Source organism: Sinocyclocheilus grahami, unplaced genomic scaffold (assembly GCF_001515645.1).
Source record: "Sinocyclocheilus grahami isolate Dianchi unplaced genomic scaffold, SAMN03320097.WGS_v1.1 scaffold75.1, whole genome shotgun sequence".
NCBI lineage: Eukaryota > Metazoa > Chordata > Actinopteri > Cypriniformes > Cyprinidae > Sinocyclocheilus > Sinocyclocheilus grahami.
This window is the reverse complement of record NW_015505254.1, coordinates 156,678-173,916: the sequence shown is the minus strand read 5'-3', so window position 1 is coordinate 173,916 and position 17,239 is coordinate 156,678. Positions and strand designations below refer to the sequence as shown.

General features: G+C 37.8%; 3 protein-coding genes across 12 annotated transcripts; all 3 read left to right on the top strand.

The window, feature by feature from the left end:
* The first annotated feature begins 470 nt into the window (after positions 1–470).
* LOC107585828 (adenine DNA glycosylase-like) lies at positions 471–7,537 on the top strand. Of its 2 annotated transcripts, XM_016272967.1 has the most exons (16): positions 471–757; positions 3,233–3,333; positions 3,441–3,571; positions 3,916–3,955; positions 4,063–4,136; positions 4,218–4,259; positions 4,348–4,419; positions 4,521–4,634; positions 5,526–5,623; positions 5,722–5,866; positions 5,957–6,047; positions 6,152–6,334; positions 6,422–6,567; positions 6,716–6,865; positions 7,049–7,090; positions 7,223–7,537. In XM_016272967.1, the coding sequence occupies exons 1-16, from the start codon at positions 750–752 to the stop codon at positions 7,367–7,369; spliced, it is 1,584 nt and encodes a 527-aa protein (XP_016128453.1). In that variant the 5' UTR covers positions 471–749; the 3' UTR covers positions 7,370–7,537. The 2 variants fall into 2 exon arrangements, with proteins under 2 accessions (XP_016128453.1, XP_016128452.1); XM_016272966.1 differs by lacking the exon at positions 471–757 and having other exon boundaries at positions 2,954–3,333.
* Positions 7,538–7,949: 412 nt separating this feature from the next.
* elovl8b (ELOVL fatty acid elongase 8b) lies at positions 7,950–12,148 on the top strand. Of its 9 annotated transcripts, XM_016272975.1 has the most exons (10): positions 7,950–8,119; positions 8,278–8,354; positions 8,465–8,556; positions 8,714–8,901; positions 9,023–9,103; positions 9,270–9,326; positions 9,431–9,545; positions 10,674–10,801; positions 10,889–10,910; positions 11,140–11,271. In XM_016272975.1, the coding sequence occupies exons 3-10, from the start codon at positions 8,499–8,501 to the stop codon at positions 11,193–11,195; spliced, it is 705 nt and encodes a 234-aa protein (XP_016128461.1). In that variant the 5' UTR covers positions 7,950–8,119; positions 8,278–8,354; positions 8,465–8,498; the 3' UTR covers positions 11,196–11,271. The 9 variants fall into 9 exon arrangements, with proteins under 9 accessions (XP_016128461.1, XP_016128459.1, XP_016128458.1 ...); XM_016272973.1 differs by lacking the exon at positions 10,889–10,910 and having other exon boundaries at positions 8,299–8,354; positions 8,493–8,556; positions 11,140–12,148; XM_016272972.1 differs by lacking the exon at positions 10,889–10,910 and having other exon boundaries at positions 8,299–8,354; positions 8,488–8,556; positions 11,140–12,147.
* An 895-nt stretch (positions 12,149–13,043) lies between these two features.
* LOC107585903 (40S ribosomal protein S8-like) lies at positions 13,044–16,653 on the top strand (the record flags this gene model as incomplete). Its single annotated transcript, XM_016273083.1, has 6 exons — positions 13,044–13,139; positions 13,365–13,464; positions 14,338–14,513; positions 15,378–15,430; positions 15,604–15,680; positions 16,068–16,653. Coding segments are annotated over 6 exons (612 nt in total), but the record flags the coding sequence as incomplete, so codon positions are not given.
* Positions 16,654–17,239: the final 586 nt, after the last annotated feature.

The window sequence follows — 17,239 nt, the reverse complement described above, 5'->3', positions numbered from 1 at the left end:
TTTAGTTTAACTTGTTCTACCCAGTGCAGAGCTGTTGCCATTGCTATTAACTCAACTGTATGAGCTGCCAGGTGATCTGATGTTCTCCTATTGATAGATACTTGTAAAGATGGAATGGTAAATGCATATGCTGTTCTTCCTGTAGGATCTTTGGATCCGTCTGTATATATTGCTACATAATTCTGATACAATGTTTGAATCCTATCCTCCACCAACACTGGCAGATTTCCTGTATCTTTAAATAGATGACTATTTTCCAGTAGATATAAATCAACGGATACTGAGAGAAATAACCATGGAGGAGTTACTGTTAATGGGACTGTAGGAATGTATGTTTCCTGATCTAATCCCATTTTTCTTGCTATATCCACGGAGATCCATGCAAAACATTTACTCTTAGCTCTCACTCTCCCGAGCGTGTAAACTCAACTGCGCATGCTCCTTGACCTTGTCAATAAACCACGCCCACGTGATGACGTCAGACCCGAACTAACTACTCAAGTGTTTACACGGCGAAGGCGGGAGCGGTACTGCTGCATGTTGTGAAAACACGCTTGTTCCTTACTGTATTACTAACAGTAGTGCTTTGTACATGTCGTTTTTAATATATGATTTTTAACGTTCTGATGTTTAATTCGTTGTCATTTTTTTCTATAATAGCGACCATGTGCAGATAGTTTTGATTTTAACTGAAAGTTTTAAGGGTCCCACAGGTTGTTTGTTAATTTGTGAAAGATTGGTTTAGCGCTATGAGCAGGTGAGCAGGTTAAGTGCAGAAGGGGAAGAGAGCGGCTCTAGAAAACACAGAGGTGGTCAAATCCAGCAATAAGAAGAAATCAAGAAATCAAATTAAAGAAGGTGAAGTGGTTCTCTGTGTGCAACTGAGAAACGTTATAAATCAAGGCAACTCGATGTTTGCCTTTAAAATGTTATAATGTTTAAGTTTGATTTCTTACTCCCACCAGAGGAACCATCTGAAACTGAACCGTCCTCATCATACCACTTTTTCCATGATCCTACTGAAATCCCTCTTTTCCGCTCTCACCTTCTTCAGTGGTATGATCAGAATAAGAGAGAGCTTCCCTGGAGGACACTGGTAAAAGCATCTAATATTCTTAATTAGTAAATAACCTAATCTAACAGACTGTACATAGTTTTTGTCACGTGACTATGCTTTTTGGGCCCATCGTATACAGCTGCCTGAGAGATGCTCATTGGAAGTGATCAGCATTTCAATGCTATAATTAATTAATAATAATAATTTATGCATTTAGCAGAATTATTAGCAGGGAAAATGTTGACTGTGGGGTTAAGTGTGTTAGTTATGCTTGAGGGTTATTTGTGTCAGTGGCTTAACTAATGACTATTACAAACACTGTTACAAAATTGTTTAATTGCATTCAATGCAAATAAGACTTGTGTGTGTTGTAATCCATACAGGCTATGACAGAACCAGGTGTTAATATCAGGACATATGGAGGTATGAAAAAGTGTTTTAATGTCATGATCATCATAATCTAAATCCTTTTTTTTTTTTTTTTGTAAATGTATTTATTTTATTTAAAAAAAAAATCTCATTCCATCCTCAGTGTGGGTCTCAGAGATCATGTTACAGCAGACCCAAGTTGCCACAGTGATAGACTACTATAACAGATGGATGAAGGTAGGCAAGCTGTTTGACATCTACTCTCACAGTACCTCAGGAATGCCACATTTTATGCTGTTTCTGCATCTTTATTTTTAGAGATGGCCAACTGTGGAAAAACTTGCTGCAGCTACACTGGAGGTGATAGTTAAATCCATAGACATACACAAAATAAAAAGACAGAGACATAGTGAGCATCTGACAGCAGTGTATTATTGTCTCCCTGCAGGAAGTGAACCAAATGTGGGCGGGTCTTGGATACTACTCTCGAGGCCGCAGGCTGCACGAAGGTGCTCAGAAAGTAGGTTTAAACATAGTAATGCAGAATTTAGATGCAATTTAGATGTGTTCTTTCATATATTGTAATCTGCACATATTAAAAGATGTTGAATCTTCCAATAGGTAGTATTAGAACTGGATGGACAGATGCCAAAGACCACAGCAGGACTACTAAAACAGCTGCCTGGTGTTGGACGTTACACCGCTGGCGCAATCAGTTCTATAGCACTTGGACAGGTACATTTGTTTTGTTGATGCATTTGATTAGGCCCATGTTCTTAAAGAAATGGTTCACCAAAAAATTGCTGAAATTTACTCGCCCTCAAGCTGTCAAAGATGTTGATGAGTTTGATGAGAAATTTAGCATTTCATCACTTGCTCACCAATGGCTCCTTTGCATTGAATGGGTGCCATCAGAATGAAAGCCCAAAAAGCTGATAAAAAATCACAATGATCCACAAGTGATTCACACAACTCCAGTCCATAAATTAACATCTTGTGAAGTGAAAAGCTGCATGTTTGTGAGAAACAAATCCATCATGAAGACATTTTTTTTACTTAAAGCTGTTGTGCTCTCATTTGATAAACCACATATTAGTTTAGAACTGTTTTGGACTGTTTGCACTTGTAAACTGTGCCTCATTTGTGCATATTTTTCTCCTGACTCAGATGACTTTTTCACTGGAGAAAGCAATATTTTGTATAGAGGACTTGGATTTCAGCTGGAAGCAACAGTTTGAAATGTTTGAATCCTATCCTCCACCAACACTGGCAGATTTCCTGTATCTTTAAATAGATGACTATTTTCCAGTAGATATAAATCAACGGATACTGAGAGAAATAACCATGGAGGAGTTACTGTTAATGGGACTGTAGGAATGTATGTTTCCTGATCTAATCCCATTTTTCTTGCTATATCCACGGAGATCCATGCAAAACATTTACTCTTAGCTCTCACTCTCCCGAGCGTGTAAACTCAACTGCGCATGCTCCTTGACCTTGTCAATAAACCACGCCCACGTGATGACGTCAGACCCGAACTAACTACTCAAGTGTTTACACGGCGAAGGCGGGAGCGGTACTGCTGCATGTTGTGAAAACACGCTTGTTCCTTACTGTATTACTAACAGTAGTGCTTTGTACATGTCGTTTTTAATATATGATTTTTAACGTTCTGATGTTTAATTCGTTGTCATTTTTTTCTATAATAGCGACCATGTGCAGATAGTTTTGATTTTAACTGAAAGTTTTAAGGGTCCCACAGGTTGTTTGTTAATTTGTGAAAGATTGGTTTAGCGCTATGAGCAGGTTAAGATCTGCAGTGCAGAAGGGGAAGAGAGCGGCTCTAGAAAACACAGAGGTGGTCAAATCCAGCAATAAGAAGAAATCAAAGTCTGCCATTAAAGAAGGTGAAGTGGTTCTCTGTGTGCAACTGAGAAACGTTATAAATCAAGGCAACTCGATGTTTGCCTTTAAAATGTTATAATGTTTAAGTTTGATTTCTTACTCCCACCAGAGGAACCATCTGAAACTGAACCGTCCTCATCATACCACTTTTTCCATGATCCTACTGAAATCCCTCTTTTCCGCTCTCACCTTCTTCAGTGGTATGATCAGAATAAGAGAGAGCTTCCCTGGAGGACACTGGTAAAAGCATCTAATATTCTTAATTAGTAAATAACCTAATCTAACAGACTGTACATAGTTTTTGTCACGTGACTATGCTTTTTGGGCCCATCGTATACAGCTGCCTGAGAGATGCTCATTGGAAGTGATCAGCATTTCAATGCTATAATTAATTAATAATAATAATTTATGCATTTAGCAGAATTATTAGCAGGGAAAATGTTGACTGTGGGGTTAAGTGTGTTAGTTATGCTTGAGGGTTATTTGTGTCAGTGGCTTAACTAATGACTATTACAAACACTGTTACAAAATTGTTTAATTGCATTCAATGCAAATAAGACTTGTGTGTGTTGTAATCCATACAGGCTATGACAGAACCAGGTGTTAATATCAGGACATATGGAGGTATGAAAAAGTGTTTAATGTCATGATCATCATAATCTAAATCCTTTTTTTTTTTTTTTGTAAATGTATTTATTTTATTTTAAAAAAAAATCTCATTCCATCCTCAGTGTGGGTCTCAGAGATCATGTTACAGCAGACCCAAGTTGCCACAGTGATAGACTACTATAACAGATGGATGAAGGTAGGCAAGCTGTTTGACATCTACTCTCACAGTACCTCAGGAATGCCACATTTTATGCTGTTTCTGCATCTTTATTTTTAGAGATGGCCAACTGTGGAAAAACTTGCTGCAGCTACACTGGAGGTGATAGTTAAATCCATAGACATACACAAAATAAAAAGACAGAGACATAGTGAGCATCTGACAGCAGTGTATTATTGTCTCCCTGCAGGAAGTGAACCAAATGTGGGCGGGTCTTGGATACTACTCTCGAGGCCGCAGGCTGCACGAAGGTGCTCAGAAAGTAGGTTTAAACATAGTAATGCAGAATTTAGATGCAATTTAGATGTGTTCTTTCATATATTGTAATCTGCACATATTAAAAGATGTTGAATCTTCCAATAGGTAGTATTAGAACTGGATGGACAGATGCCAAAGACCACAGCAGGACTACTAAAACAGCTGCCTGGTGTTGGACGTTACACCGCTGGCGCAATCAGTTCTATAGCACTTGGACAGGTACATTTGTTTTGTTGATGCATTTGATTAGGCCCATGTTCTTAAAGAAATGGTTCACCAAAAAATTGCTGAAATTTACTCGCCCTCAAGCTGTCAAAGATGTTGATGAGTTTGATGAGAAATTTAGCATTTCATCACTTGCTCACCAATGGCTCCTTTGCATTGAATGGGTGCCATCAGAATGAAAGCCCAAAAAGCTGATAAAAAATCACAATGATCCACAAGTGATTCACACAACTCCAGTCCATAAATTAACATCTTGTGAAGTGAAAAGCTGCATGTTTGTGAGAAACAAATCCATCATGAAGACATTTTTTTTACTTAAAGCTGTTGTGCTCTCATTTGATAAACCACATATTAGTTTAGAACTGTTTTGGACTGTTTGCACTTGTAAACTGTGCCTCATTTGTGCATATTTTTCTCCTGACTCAGATGACTTTTTCACTGGAGAAAGCAATATTTTGTATAGAGGACTTGGATTTCAGCTGGAAGCAACAGTTTGAAGTTAAAAGCATCTTAATGATGGATTTGTTTCTTTCAAACACACAGCTTTTTTCTTCAAGACATTAATTGATGGACTGGATTTGTGTGGATTACTTGTGAATTATGTAATATTTTTATCAGCTGTTTGAACTCTCATTCTGGCACCCATTCACTGCAGAGGATCCATTGGTGAGTAACTTAGGTAATGCTAAATAAAAAAAATCTAATTTACATCTTAAAGATCCTATCTTTGGGGGAACTCCTACTCCTTTAATAGAATTAATTTACTTGTGTGATCCACTAACAGATCAGTTTGGGCAGCATTGCATTGTCGGGATATTAAACACTGAATATTTAGCAGTAAATGCAGTTTATTTATTTGATGCAATGATGTTTGTTGTTCTCCAGGTGACAGGTGCAGTTGATGGAAACGTCATTCGAGTTCTTTGTCGCGTTCGAGCCATTGGTGCAGACAGCACCAGTCCTGCTGTAACAGATGCTTTGTGGTACTGAAAGATCCATCAAGTTTATGTACTGTTAAGCAAATTTAGATCTAAGTTGTAAAATGTTAGATTTAATTGTGATCTTTATTGGTCTATTTCAGGAAAATTGCTGATACACTTGTTGACCCAGAGAGACCTGGAGACTTTAATCAGGCTATGATGGAATTAGGGGCCAGAGTCTGCACCCCAAAATCCCCTCTTTGCGGCCAGTGTCCCGTTCAAACCCACTGTCATGCCTTTAGGAAGGTACTGCTGAGCAGCTCTCACCAAAACGCTTCCTTGTAAAACTGTCAAATGACTTATTATATATCAGATTTTATATCTTTTATACTGTAGGTGAGCATTAAACAAGAGATTGACTCCAAAAGACTTCTAAGTAAACTTGTCTCAAAGCTCAACACCTCAGTTCCTGACATAGAGAATTGTTGTAAGTTGTAAAGTCTTCTGTTAATCACAAAATATTCTCTTTTTAGCCATACATCAGATCTATAAATTAAAAGCAGTGTCTAATGTACATTCATTCTCTGACAGTGGCTGCTGGCAGCTGTGACTTGTGTCTATCAGAGGACTGGAACCCTCAGCTGGGGGTGCAGAATTACCCAAGAAAGCCTGTTAAAAAAGCTCCACGTGTGGAGCAAACCCTAACCTGTATAGTGGAACGTCAGCAAGCTGGAGAAGAGATGGAGTATTTTCTTACTCAAAGACCAAGCAAAGGTGAAACAATAGTTTTGACTGGGTGAATGAGAAAAAGATGAACAACTTCTAGAAAATATGATTTTGGATTACATGGATGTGTTGCAGGACTCTTGGCAGGGATGTGGGAGCTACCCAGCATGCTCTTGGAGGCTGACACCTCTGAGAATAAATATAAAGGCTTGATATGTGACATGATGCAAAAACTGCAGGAAAAATCTCTAGACGCTAACTCAGTGCAGTTTGTGGGAGAGGTGGGTGTTTTCCCCAAAACGTATCATCTTGGGTTTAGAATAATCCAAATTGACCCAATATTTGATTTGCATCTTTGGCAATGATGTGCACGTTTGGTTACAATGCATGTGTTTGATATTCATTCATGTCTTTCATGTTCTCTGTCAGGTGGTGCATATTTTCTCCCACATCCATCAAACCTATATAGTCTTCTCCGTGCATGTGTCTGACTGGTCAGAAGGAGAGCAAAAGCAGAAGACCTGCTGGCTCACTAAATCTGCTCTGAAGGAGGCGGCTGTATCCACTGGGGTTAAAAAGGTTGTGTATATTTTCATGGGTTTCACAGCAAAGCCAAATTAACCTTAAAACTACAAAAAATTGTTTGTGTGTACAAAAAATCTTGTGTGTACAAGAAACGCATATTTTTGAAAATACTTTTTTAAACCATGTTGTTACTGTCATTCACATGTATGTAAAGATCTTGTATTTTCAATTGCACAGATTATGAAGCTCTATGAATCTTCAAGCAAGGTGGACAGCAAGGTAAGTGTTCCTGAGTTTGCATGTGCTTCATATTTTGCACTGTTTGGTGTTTTAGAGTTCTTTTCATTTTTCATATCTTATTGATATTAAAATTCAGTTTTTGCCCTATCCTAACATTTCACACTTTTTCAGGAAAAGAAGAGAAAACCCAGCCCTGAGAAACGGTCAAACAAAATAAAAAAGCCTAAGGGTGCTGTTACTAACGAAGGACCCAAACAACTCTGCCTCAGTAAATTCTTTTCTACCTCTAAGACAAAGACCAAAAGCCAAAACTGTTGACAAAAGCCTGTCTGTATATTAAGGTTTACGATTTTGATATGGTCAATGTGTAGTCATCATGTAAATTTGCTATGTTAAGAGTGTCACATAAAATAACACATATTACCTACAGCTTTAATGTTTTCTTTTTTAGAGGGATAGTTGTGTTTTTAAATAAATAATAAATGTATAATAAGCCTGATTTAAAAAAAAGGCATTAAAAGGAATCCAGAATAAAAGACATTTACACAAAAAAATCTTTCTCTCTACTTCTTCATTTTTTTTTAGTTTGCAGCATACTTTTAATTTAACAGTATTTAGCCAGACAGATAAATTATATTACGTGATCATGTTCATTTAATTCTCTGCTCCCTGAATGGCCTTCCCTCTCTGTTACTAGGGTGTCAAAATAAGAGTCAAGGTTATATATATATATATTTTTTTTTTTTTTAACAAACCTGAGATTATTTCTAATATGACACATATGTGGAAATATACTTTCTTAGTAAAAAGTGAGCAAATTTATCTTTTGGTCTATTTGTTTAAATTTCAGATTAATGTGTCTGTTTTCTCGGCCCCAGTGGGACTTTTAAATGTGAAATGTGAGCTGGGTGCAGTCCAAAGTTTTTCTTCCAATAGTTCTGCATAACAACTGATAACACCCTATTTCCCATGTTACTCATAATTTTGTGTGAAGTTTAAAGTTCCTATCTGACCGTGCGACTGACTGAACTCTTCCACACAGTGCGATACACCTGTACTTTTCCTCAGGTAAGTTCTCCGGTCAATTTATGTTGATTGTGAACGTTTGTCTAAATGTGAAATAATCCCTATACGGATAAGAAGACAATTGCAGTCAGATAATAAAAATATCCCATGTATGTTAGATTTCTTGTCAATAAGTTGAACGCCTTGTCATTAAAATTAAGTTGCAATAATTACAAGAGCAGCCTGCATAGGGAGAAGGCATCCCTCAAGGACAAGACCGCAAATCTACTTCCTTAAGGTATGCAACCCTTCGCATTTTTTGTATATAATGTATTAAGAACGCACAAACAAAAGCGGTATATATTATTCCTCTTTATACGTGTTTTACCCTCTTCTGCTGAATGCTAGTCTAGTCTTTTTTTATGATAAAGCATAGTCCTCTATGGAATCAGCATGGCAGAGAGTGGAATCCATGCACCGCTGGATTCTGGAGAATGGGGGTATGCTTTTTTTCGTGTTGTATAAGCATGATTTATTTTACACCTTGTATTTTATTGTACTATCTAGAGAAACGTTACATCATAAAATAAGAATATAATAATCTATAGAATGCACTTTTATGCAAAACTCCTTGTGTTTTCTGTCATGGCATTTCAGATAAGCGGACGGACCCATGGCTTCTAATCTACTCTCCTGTACCAATCATCTGTATGTTTTTGTGCTATCTTGGTATTATTTGGATTGGACCCAAGCTTATGAAACACACGGAACCAGTGAATCTAAAAGCAGTGCTTATTGTATACAACTTTGCCATGGTCGGTTTGTCGATTTACATGTTCCATGAGGTACATTTTGTATTTCATACATACATACTCTAGTTCAGTCCAATATAGGTGCATACTATTTCAAGGTCTTACGTTAAAATAACCTAGTCATCAAATCTGAAATCAATTTTTCTTTCCACAGTTCTTGGTCACATCTTGGCTGGCAGACTACAGTTATCTGTGTCAACCTGTGGACTACAGCCCCAGTCCTCTAGGAATGAGGGTGATTACATCTCTCTCATTTTCTGTTTAGCTGCCTAGTGTTCTTTGCTAATAATCAGTAATTCCTGTTTTACAAATCATAATCAAATTTACCTATGATGTTATCGTTATTTTCAGATTTCCAGTAAAGATACATTGGTTACCTAATTATTACTGTATCTTTTTAGATGGCCAGTGTATGCTGGTGGTTCTTCTTCTCTAAAGTTATTGAGCTTAGTGATACAGTAAGTTTGACTCATTTAAAAAATATGATTGTTGCAGATATTTACACCCGTTTTAGACATACAGTTCAAATAAAGAAGCTTTCCCTCCCAACCTCCTCTCTCAGGTCTTTTTTATCCTAAGAAAAAAGAACAGCCAGCTCACTTTTCTACATGTGTATCATCATGGAACTATGATCTTCAACTGGTGGGCAGGAGTTAAATTTGTGGCGGGAGGTCAATGTAAGAGAAACATTAAATAATTCATATACAGTGGGTACGGAAAGTATTCAGACCCCCTTACATTTTTTCACTCTTTGTTATATTGCAGCCATTTGCTAAAATCATTTAAGTTAATTTTTTTTCCTCATTAATGTACACACAGCACCCCATATTGACAGAAAAACACAGAATTGTTGACATTTTTGCAGATTTATTAAAAAAGAAAAACTGAAATATCACATGGTCCTAAATATTCAGACCCTTTGCTGTGGTATGTGTGGAGAAAACCAGACACTGCTCACTACCTGTCCAATACAGTCCCAACAGTGAAGCATGGTGGTGGCAGCATCATGCTGTGGGGGGGTTTTTCAGCTGCAGGGACAGGACGACTGGTTGCAATCGAGGGAAAGATGAATGCGGCCAAGTACAGGGATATCCTGGACGAAAATCTTCTCCAGAGTGCTCAGGACCTCAGACTGGGCCGAAGGTTTACTTTCCAACAAGACAATGACCCTAAGCACACAGCTAAAATAACGAAGGAGTGGCTTCACAACAACTCTGTGACTGTTCTTGAATGGCCCAGCCAGAGCCCTGACTTAAACCCAATTGAGCATCTCTGGAGAGACCTAAAAATGGCTGTCCACCAACGTTTACCATCCAACCTGACAGAACTGGAGAGGATCTGCAAGGAGGAATGGCAGAAGATCCCCAAATCCAGGTGTGAAAAACTTGTTGCATCTTTCCCAAAAAGACTCATGGCTGTATTAGATCAAAAGGGTGCTTCTACTAAATACTGAGCAAAGGGTCTGAATACTTAGGACCATGTGATATTTCAGTTTTTCTTTTTTAATAAATCTGCAAAAATGTCAACAATTCTGTGTTTTTTCTGTCAATATGGGGTGCTGTGTGTACATTAATGAGGAAAAAAAAATAACTTAAATGATTTTAGCAAATGGCTGCAATATAACAAAGAGTGAAAAATTTAAGGGGGTCTGAATACTTTCCGTACCCACTGTATATTCAGTTTCCTAGCCTTCTTTGATTCTATGTATTTTTAAATACGCATTAAATATAACAATTATGTATGCATTTTTAAAGTTATTTTTTCATGTATTTCATTATTTTGTGTCTTTTTGCCTATTCATTCAGCATTTTTTATCGGGCTGCTGAACACCTTTGTTCATATAGTGATGTATTCTTACTATGGCCTGGCGGCCCTGGGGCCTCACATGCAGAAATATCTGTGGTGGAAGCGCTACCTCACTTCATTACAGCTGGTAAATACACAACACATTGATATTCTGCTCATTTTCTCTTTTAGTCTATCAGAGCCTTTTGTTTCACAAATTTTTATTATTTAGTAAATTGCTTCAATACAGATGTCCTGTTAGTAGAAGGCCAGATGATAACTGTATTATGTCTACTGTTAGTGTTAAGTGTTAACTGTATGCACCAAGGGTCTGAGAGTAATGCAATTTCAATTCTCTGTATGTGTGTGCTGTACATGTGGCAGAATTGACAATAAAGCAGAAAAAAAACATTTTAAATTAAGAATGAAAAAATTTAAAACGGAAACATAACATCAGCGGGACTGTTGAACAACTTCTCATTACAGGTCCAGTTTGTCTTGCTGACTATTCACACTGGTTACAACCTCTTCACCGAGTGTGATTTTCCTGATTCCATGAATGCAGTTGTGTTTGCATATTGCGTCAGCCTCATAATACTCTTCAGCAACTTTTACTACAAGAGCTACATAACCAGGAAGAGCAAGATGTCTTAACATTGGTCCACATGAGCAGAGGCCTCACCCGTCCTTTGATAGACTAATTTGTCCATTGCTGTTCTCACTGCAGTCATTCCTCAGTTAAATTAAGTCTTCAGGACCGAAAATTTGGTGAAACCACTGACCTCATATCTAATTTGGGTTGTAAATGACTTATCCAATAAAGATGTGACATGTCTTATTGCATTTTGGAACCTCAACCAAAATAATTTGAAATTATTATTATCATTTTAGATAACTTTAAGATGGAATCTTGTGTAAAAACAGCTTTGTACTGTCTTATAAATTGTGTCTTTATTAACAAAAGTGAAGTGCACTAGATGGCGCTATTTACGTATCTTGACCATAGATCTTGACTGCAGCTGCCTCAGACGATGTTCTCGCGCGAATTCTCGCGATAATTAATTAGCAGTGTTGCCAACTTAGCGACTTTGTCGCTAGATTTAGTGACTTTTCAGACCCCCCCGGCGATTTTTTTTCCCAAAAAAGCGACTAGCGACAAATCTAGCGACTTCTTAGACAAACCTTAGCGAGTCTCTGTGATCGCTGGTACTGACGCAACGGCGCGAGGTCAGCGCGCACACCTCTCTCTCTGCGTCTGCTCTGTTCAGCCAGCGGCTTGAGGACCAGCGCCTTCAGTTAAAATAGATATTATGTCGCTTCTCTAATTTTACATGCAAATATAGCCGAAATCACAGCACAGGAATTGTCTTTGTCTTGTCTTTTCTTATGTGCGTTTCATTTCATCAGACGATGGTTCAAATATAAAGCAGGATTTTTGTTCAGATTAACGTCTTGGAAGGGAGAGCTAGTTATGCATTTCAGTCACTATTTCATATTTATTCTGTTGTCTGGCAACAGAAACAGTAATATATAAAAATGTAAACGGTTTTATTGAGAATTGGGCTGCATTAAAATACAGTATGTGAGCGCAGAGGGACAAACAAATATAAAAGGCAACAGACGCGATGACGTCATGAATATGCTAATTAGCGTATGACGTCATCTGGCGACATTTCAAACTGGCTGTAGCTACTTTCTATTGAAAGAGGTTGGCAACACAGTCACTCGGAAAGTAGACCAGACATTTTAATGGAAATAATGCAAACGTTATATAGAATTCAAATGATGGGGAGTCCAGTGGTATTTGTATGGGTGCCGGCGCATATTGGTGTCCAAGGAAATGAAACTGCAGATAAAGAAGCAAAAGAAGCCGTTAAAAACAACGACATTAACTTAATTGTTAATCTAAGTAAGAATGAAATCAAGAGTATTATTAAGAAAGACTGAAAGAAAGGTGGCAAAAACAATGGGATAAGGAGAAAAAAGGTCGGTGGTTTTACAGAATTCAAAGGAAAGTGGGAGAGATGAGAAGTGCAGGGAAAAACAGGAGAGATGAGATCGTAATATCGAGGATGAGATTTGGACACACAAGACTAAATAGTACACTTTTTAAAATGGGTAAACATGATACGGGAAGGTGTGAATTTTGTGGACAAGAAGAAACAGTGGAACATGTTATATTGTCCTGTCAGAAATATGAGACTGAAAGAAGGATGCTAATGCAAAATTTTGAAAAAATAAAAATGCAATTTATACCGAGATATATTTTACAAAGTAATTAATGGATTGAATGATACAGTTTTATTTTTCAGTACCTTAAAATAACTAACTAATTTGTGGGATATATATATATATATATAAATAAAAGGGGGAAAAAGGGGGGGGGAAGGGGTCACTGGCACAAGCGTCGTAAAACCGGAGGGAAAAGAAAGCCCTACCATAAGAAAAGAAAGTATGAACTGGGTCGCCCTCCTGCCAACACAAAGGTGCGATACTTTAGTTGAAGAGCATCAAAGATCATAGTCCAACATAAGCATCAGGCTATGAGCGTTATTTCATATGGATTTGATTTAATGACTGCAAAGACGCAGTCTACATTGCAAGTGGTTTAATATGCTGTTCAATGCATAAAACTACATACAAATTTATAATAATAACTGATAATGTACATAAAAATAAATCATTTTAATAATTATTTGTAAACTTTTTAGATCGGCCCCCGTCGTATTCACACAGTGCGCGTGAGGGGAGGCAATAAGAAATACCGCGCGCTGAGACTGGACAGCGGGAACTTCGCCTGGGGCTCTGAGGGTGAGTGAGTGCACATCCCTGCTCATGATAAAACTTTCTGTCGTTCTCTCTCTCTCTTATTCTAGCTCCAAAAGCAAGTTACTACATTTGTATTATATTGACCTAACACTGACACAATGTTAAGCTAGAGAGGCATTGCAGTGTTTGCATAATTATTACGATTTATTACATAAAACCTTGTAAGCCCTTTATTTGTTAGCTTATTAATGTAGTTAACATTTTCTTTATTTGCTAATCAATAAATTGATCTCATTTATAAGATAAATTATGTTTGTGAGGTTTAGGACTAAATTGACCAGCTCTATTGAATTACTTTATTATTGACTTTTTAAACGTGCAGACGTCCATTAAAATGCTAATCATTGTGGTCTACTGAAGGAGTGACCCAGTCAGTCAGTCAAACTTCTGTTGCAAACTTATAAATCGGTGTGTTTTGGTGCATTTTCACCTCCTCTAGCTTCCAGATGTCTTGCCAACTAATATTTTTATTGGTTGTCAGGACACTGAGTCTGTGTGTCAGTGCATTTAGAAGTATTAAAACCATGAAATGCCTTTAGACTGAGATCATGGAAGTGGTGCTTGGAAATTTTGTGTGAAGTCTCTGATGTAACACATCACTGTTTAACAAAACAACTTGCTTGTGCAGGGAAAACTGTTGAATTGACCTGTTCTTAAATGTCTGTCTCATGGGTTGCGTGGACATTTTTCAGTTTTTACACATGGCATACATCATGCCATGTGAATTATTTATTCACTGTGAGCAAATCTAAACATGACATTGGTGAAATCCTACTCTGGAAGTTCTCTGGGTTTTTTTCTCTCGATTTTTGGCAATAATTAAAAGCACATGTAATTTTTCACTCTAACTCACAGGTTGCACTCGCAAAACCAGGATCATTGACGTTGTGTACAATGCCTCCAACAATGAGCTTGTGAGAACCAAGACCCTGGTGAAGAACGGCATTGTTCTGGTGGACAGCACACCGTTCAGGCAGTGGTATGAAGCCCACTACGCCATTCCACTGGGCCGCAAGAAAGGGGCAAAGCTGGTAGGCTTTCATTTCACAGCTCACACTATAAATAGATGAGCATGTGTTTTATTAGAGATGAAATTCAGGCGTCTCAGCCAGAGTGTTCATGCACCCTTGCATGCATATTGCACACAAAATGACAAGAGCTTTTCCAAAACCACGAGCTCCAATGTGTCATCTTTACATGGTTGCTACAATGCAAATTTTCAGAGGAGCTTGTAATTGCATTGGTGATTTATGAAACACTGGCAATTCAAGTGAGTAGAGCAAAGTTTATCTTAATGCAATCAAAATACTGCAGACACCTAAAAGTGTCATAACACCTGCAGTGATTTGATAAATGGCAATATGAAGTGTGAAGTGACGTGACATGTGGCCAAGTATGGTGACCCATAGTCGGAATTAGTGCTCTGTATTTATCCCATCCAAAGTGCACACACACAGCAGTGAACACACACACACACACCGTGAACACACACCCGGAGCAGTGGGCAGCCATATATGCAGCAGTTGGGGGTTCGGTGCCTTGCTCAAGGGCACCTCAGTTGTGGTATTGAAGGTGGGAGAGAGCACTGTACATTCACTCCCCCCACCTACAATCCCTGCTGGTACGAGACTCGAACCCGCAACCTTTGAGTCCAACTCTCTAACCATTAGGCCATGACACCCCAATATATGGGTTTGTATGGCATCTTAAGCAAGAATAAACCAATATTGTTTTCTAATTAAGCTCTGATATTCAATTCAGATATACAATTAAAGACTGGGACCTTGTTCAAACAATCCATTCCACGTAAAACACCAGAATCTAAACCCTCTTGAGATTGAGATTAACCTGAGAAGTTGCCTTTGTAAATTTACATATGTATCTTCATCCCTCAGACTCCAGAAGAGGAGGAGATCTTGAACAAGAAACGGTCGAAGAAGGTTCAGAAGAAGAGCAAGATTAGCAGTTTGCTGGAGCAGTTCCTGCAGGGCAAGCTTCTTGGTGAGTCTTCCACACTCTGAGCCATTCACAACCATCTCCATTTTCTTAAACTGATCATTGAGAAGAGGATGTTTTTTCAACAGCATTAAGCTAGAGGTGACACATTTCCATTATTCCATTGAAGATTGATGGACGCAGGAAGAAGAGCAAGATTAGCAGTTTGCTGGAGGAGCAGTTCCTGCAGGGCAAGCTTCTTGGTGAGTCTTCCACACTCTGAGCCATTCACAACCATCTCCATTTTCTTAAACTGATCATTGAGAAGAGGATGTTTTTTCAACAGCATTAAGCTAGAGGTGACACATTTCCATTATTCCATTCAATCCATGGTCCAAAGCAAATAAACATTACAGTATGTGTCCTAATCCTTGCTGACTGATTTAGTAATATCACAGGATGTTCTCATTTTTATTATCATTTGAGGAACAAGAAACAAGCCAAACTGTGTTCTCACAGACTCATTTTCAGTTTTTTTCCGCGTTGTTCAAAACCAGTCAGACTGGTCTCAGTCAAAGACAAACCTTTGTTTAATTAGTTAAAGAGTCCCAGTGCTTCTAAGCTTGCTTTTTACTGTTCTACCGTCTCAGCTTGTATTGCGTCCAGGCCTGGCCAGTGTGGCAGAGCAGACGGATACATCTTGGAAGGGAAAGAGCTGGAGTTCTACCTCCGGAAGATCAGAGCCAAGAAAGGCAAATAGACTTAAGCAATATAACCAGAGCTCTACAGTGTGCGCATTTATGGGTAAAAATGGCTGTATGAATGTAAAAAGTAAAATTGAATGATTTCTAACAGCGAGCTACTTTCTAATTGGCTAACAAAATTTGCAGCTTTTTTTTGTTGCTTCTTTTCCCCTGTAATATAGCAATTTGCACAATTTAAAATATATTGCACTTCCACTCACCTAAGTATGATCACTTCTGTATCCCACACTAACTGCACTTTCATGTTACAATTTACTATTGCTATTATCAGTGGCACCTGCAGGTGTACGGCTGTAAGCACCGTGTGTACCATGAGCACTCAGAGACTAACCTGAGATTTTTCCCGCAAACATTTCAGCAGTTATTATAGGCCTGTGTGTCCAGTATTTCTGTCGACTCAACCAGCCATGCCATTAATTATGAATTTATTAGTCTTTTGCATGACAAAGTAAATTTCTGCATATAAATATTACGCCAAATAGAAACAGAAAATCGTGCTATACGCACTTTCATGAGATCGGGTTAGCCTACAACAATTAATTTGTTGGCTATTTTACAAATGGGAATACAATGATTTCATGATAAAGTTCAAGCTACCCGTAAAATTTATAGTGAAAGTACTTTAAAAGCATCTGGAATGCAATAAAGTAATTTTTTTAAGCTGTTTTTAAAGCATTTTGCTGCATGGATAAAAAAAAATAGGCTAATACATAATTCACATATCAGACAAAATTGTGTTGCAGCAAATTCTTTTAATTTTAAGGTATTCAGAACAACATAAAAATCAGAAAATATAAGCAGCTATACAATTGACAAAGTTTTCCATATATGCCATTATATTTTGTGTTTTATTGTTTAATTGTACAGAATTATAAAATAAAACGCAAATTATAATCGGGCCTGTTTTAGGCTTTTCCTTATTTTTATATTTTAGACATCCATCAATTATGGTGATGAAAAAAATTACTCGCCATCTCCTCATTGGATGTGCCTTTAGAGAGAAATGCATCTTTACGGATTACATAATGAAAGAGTTTCTATTTTCGATTTGAATTATT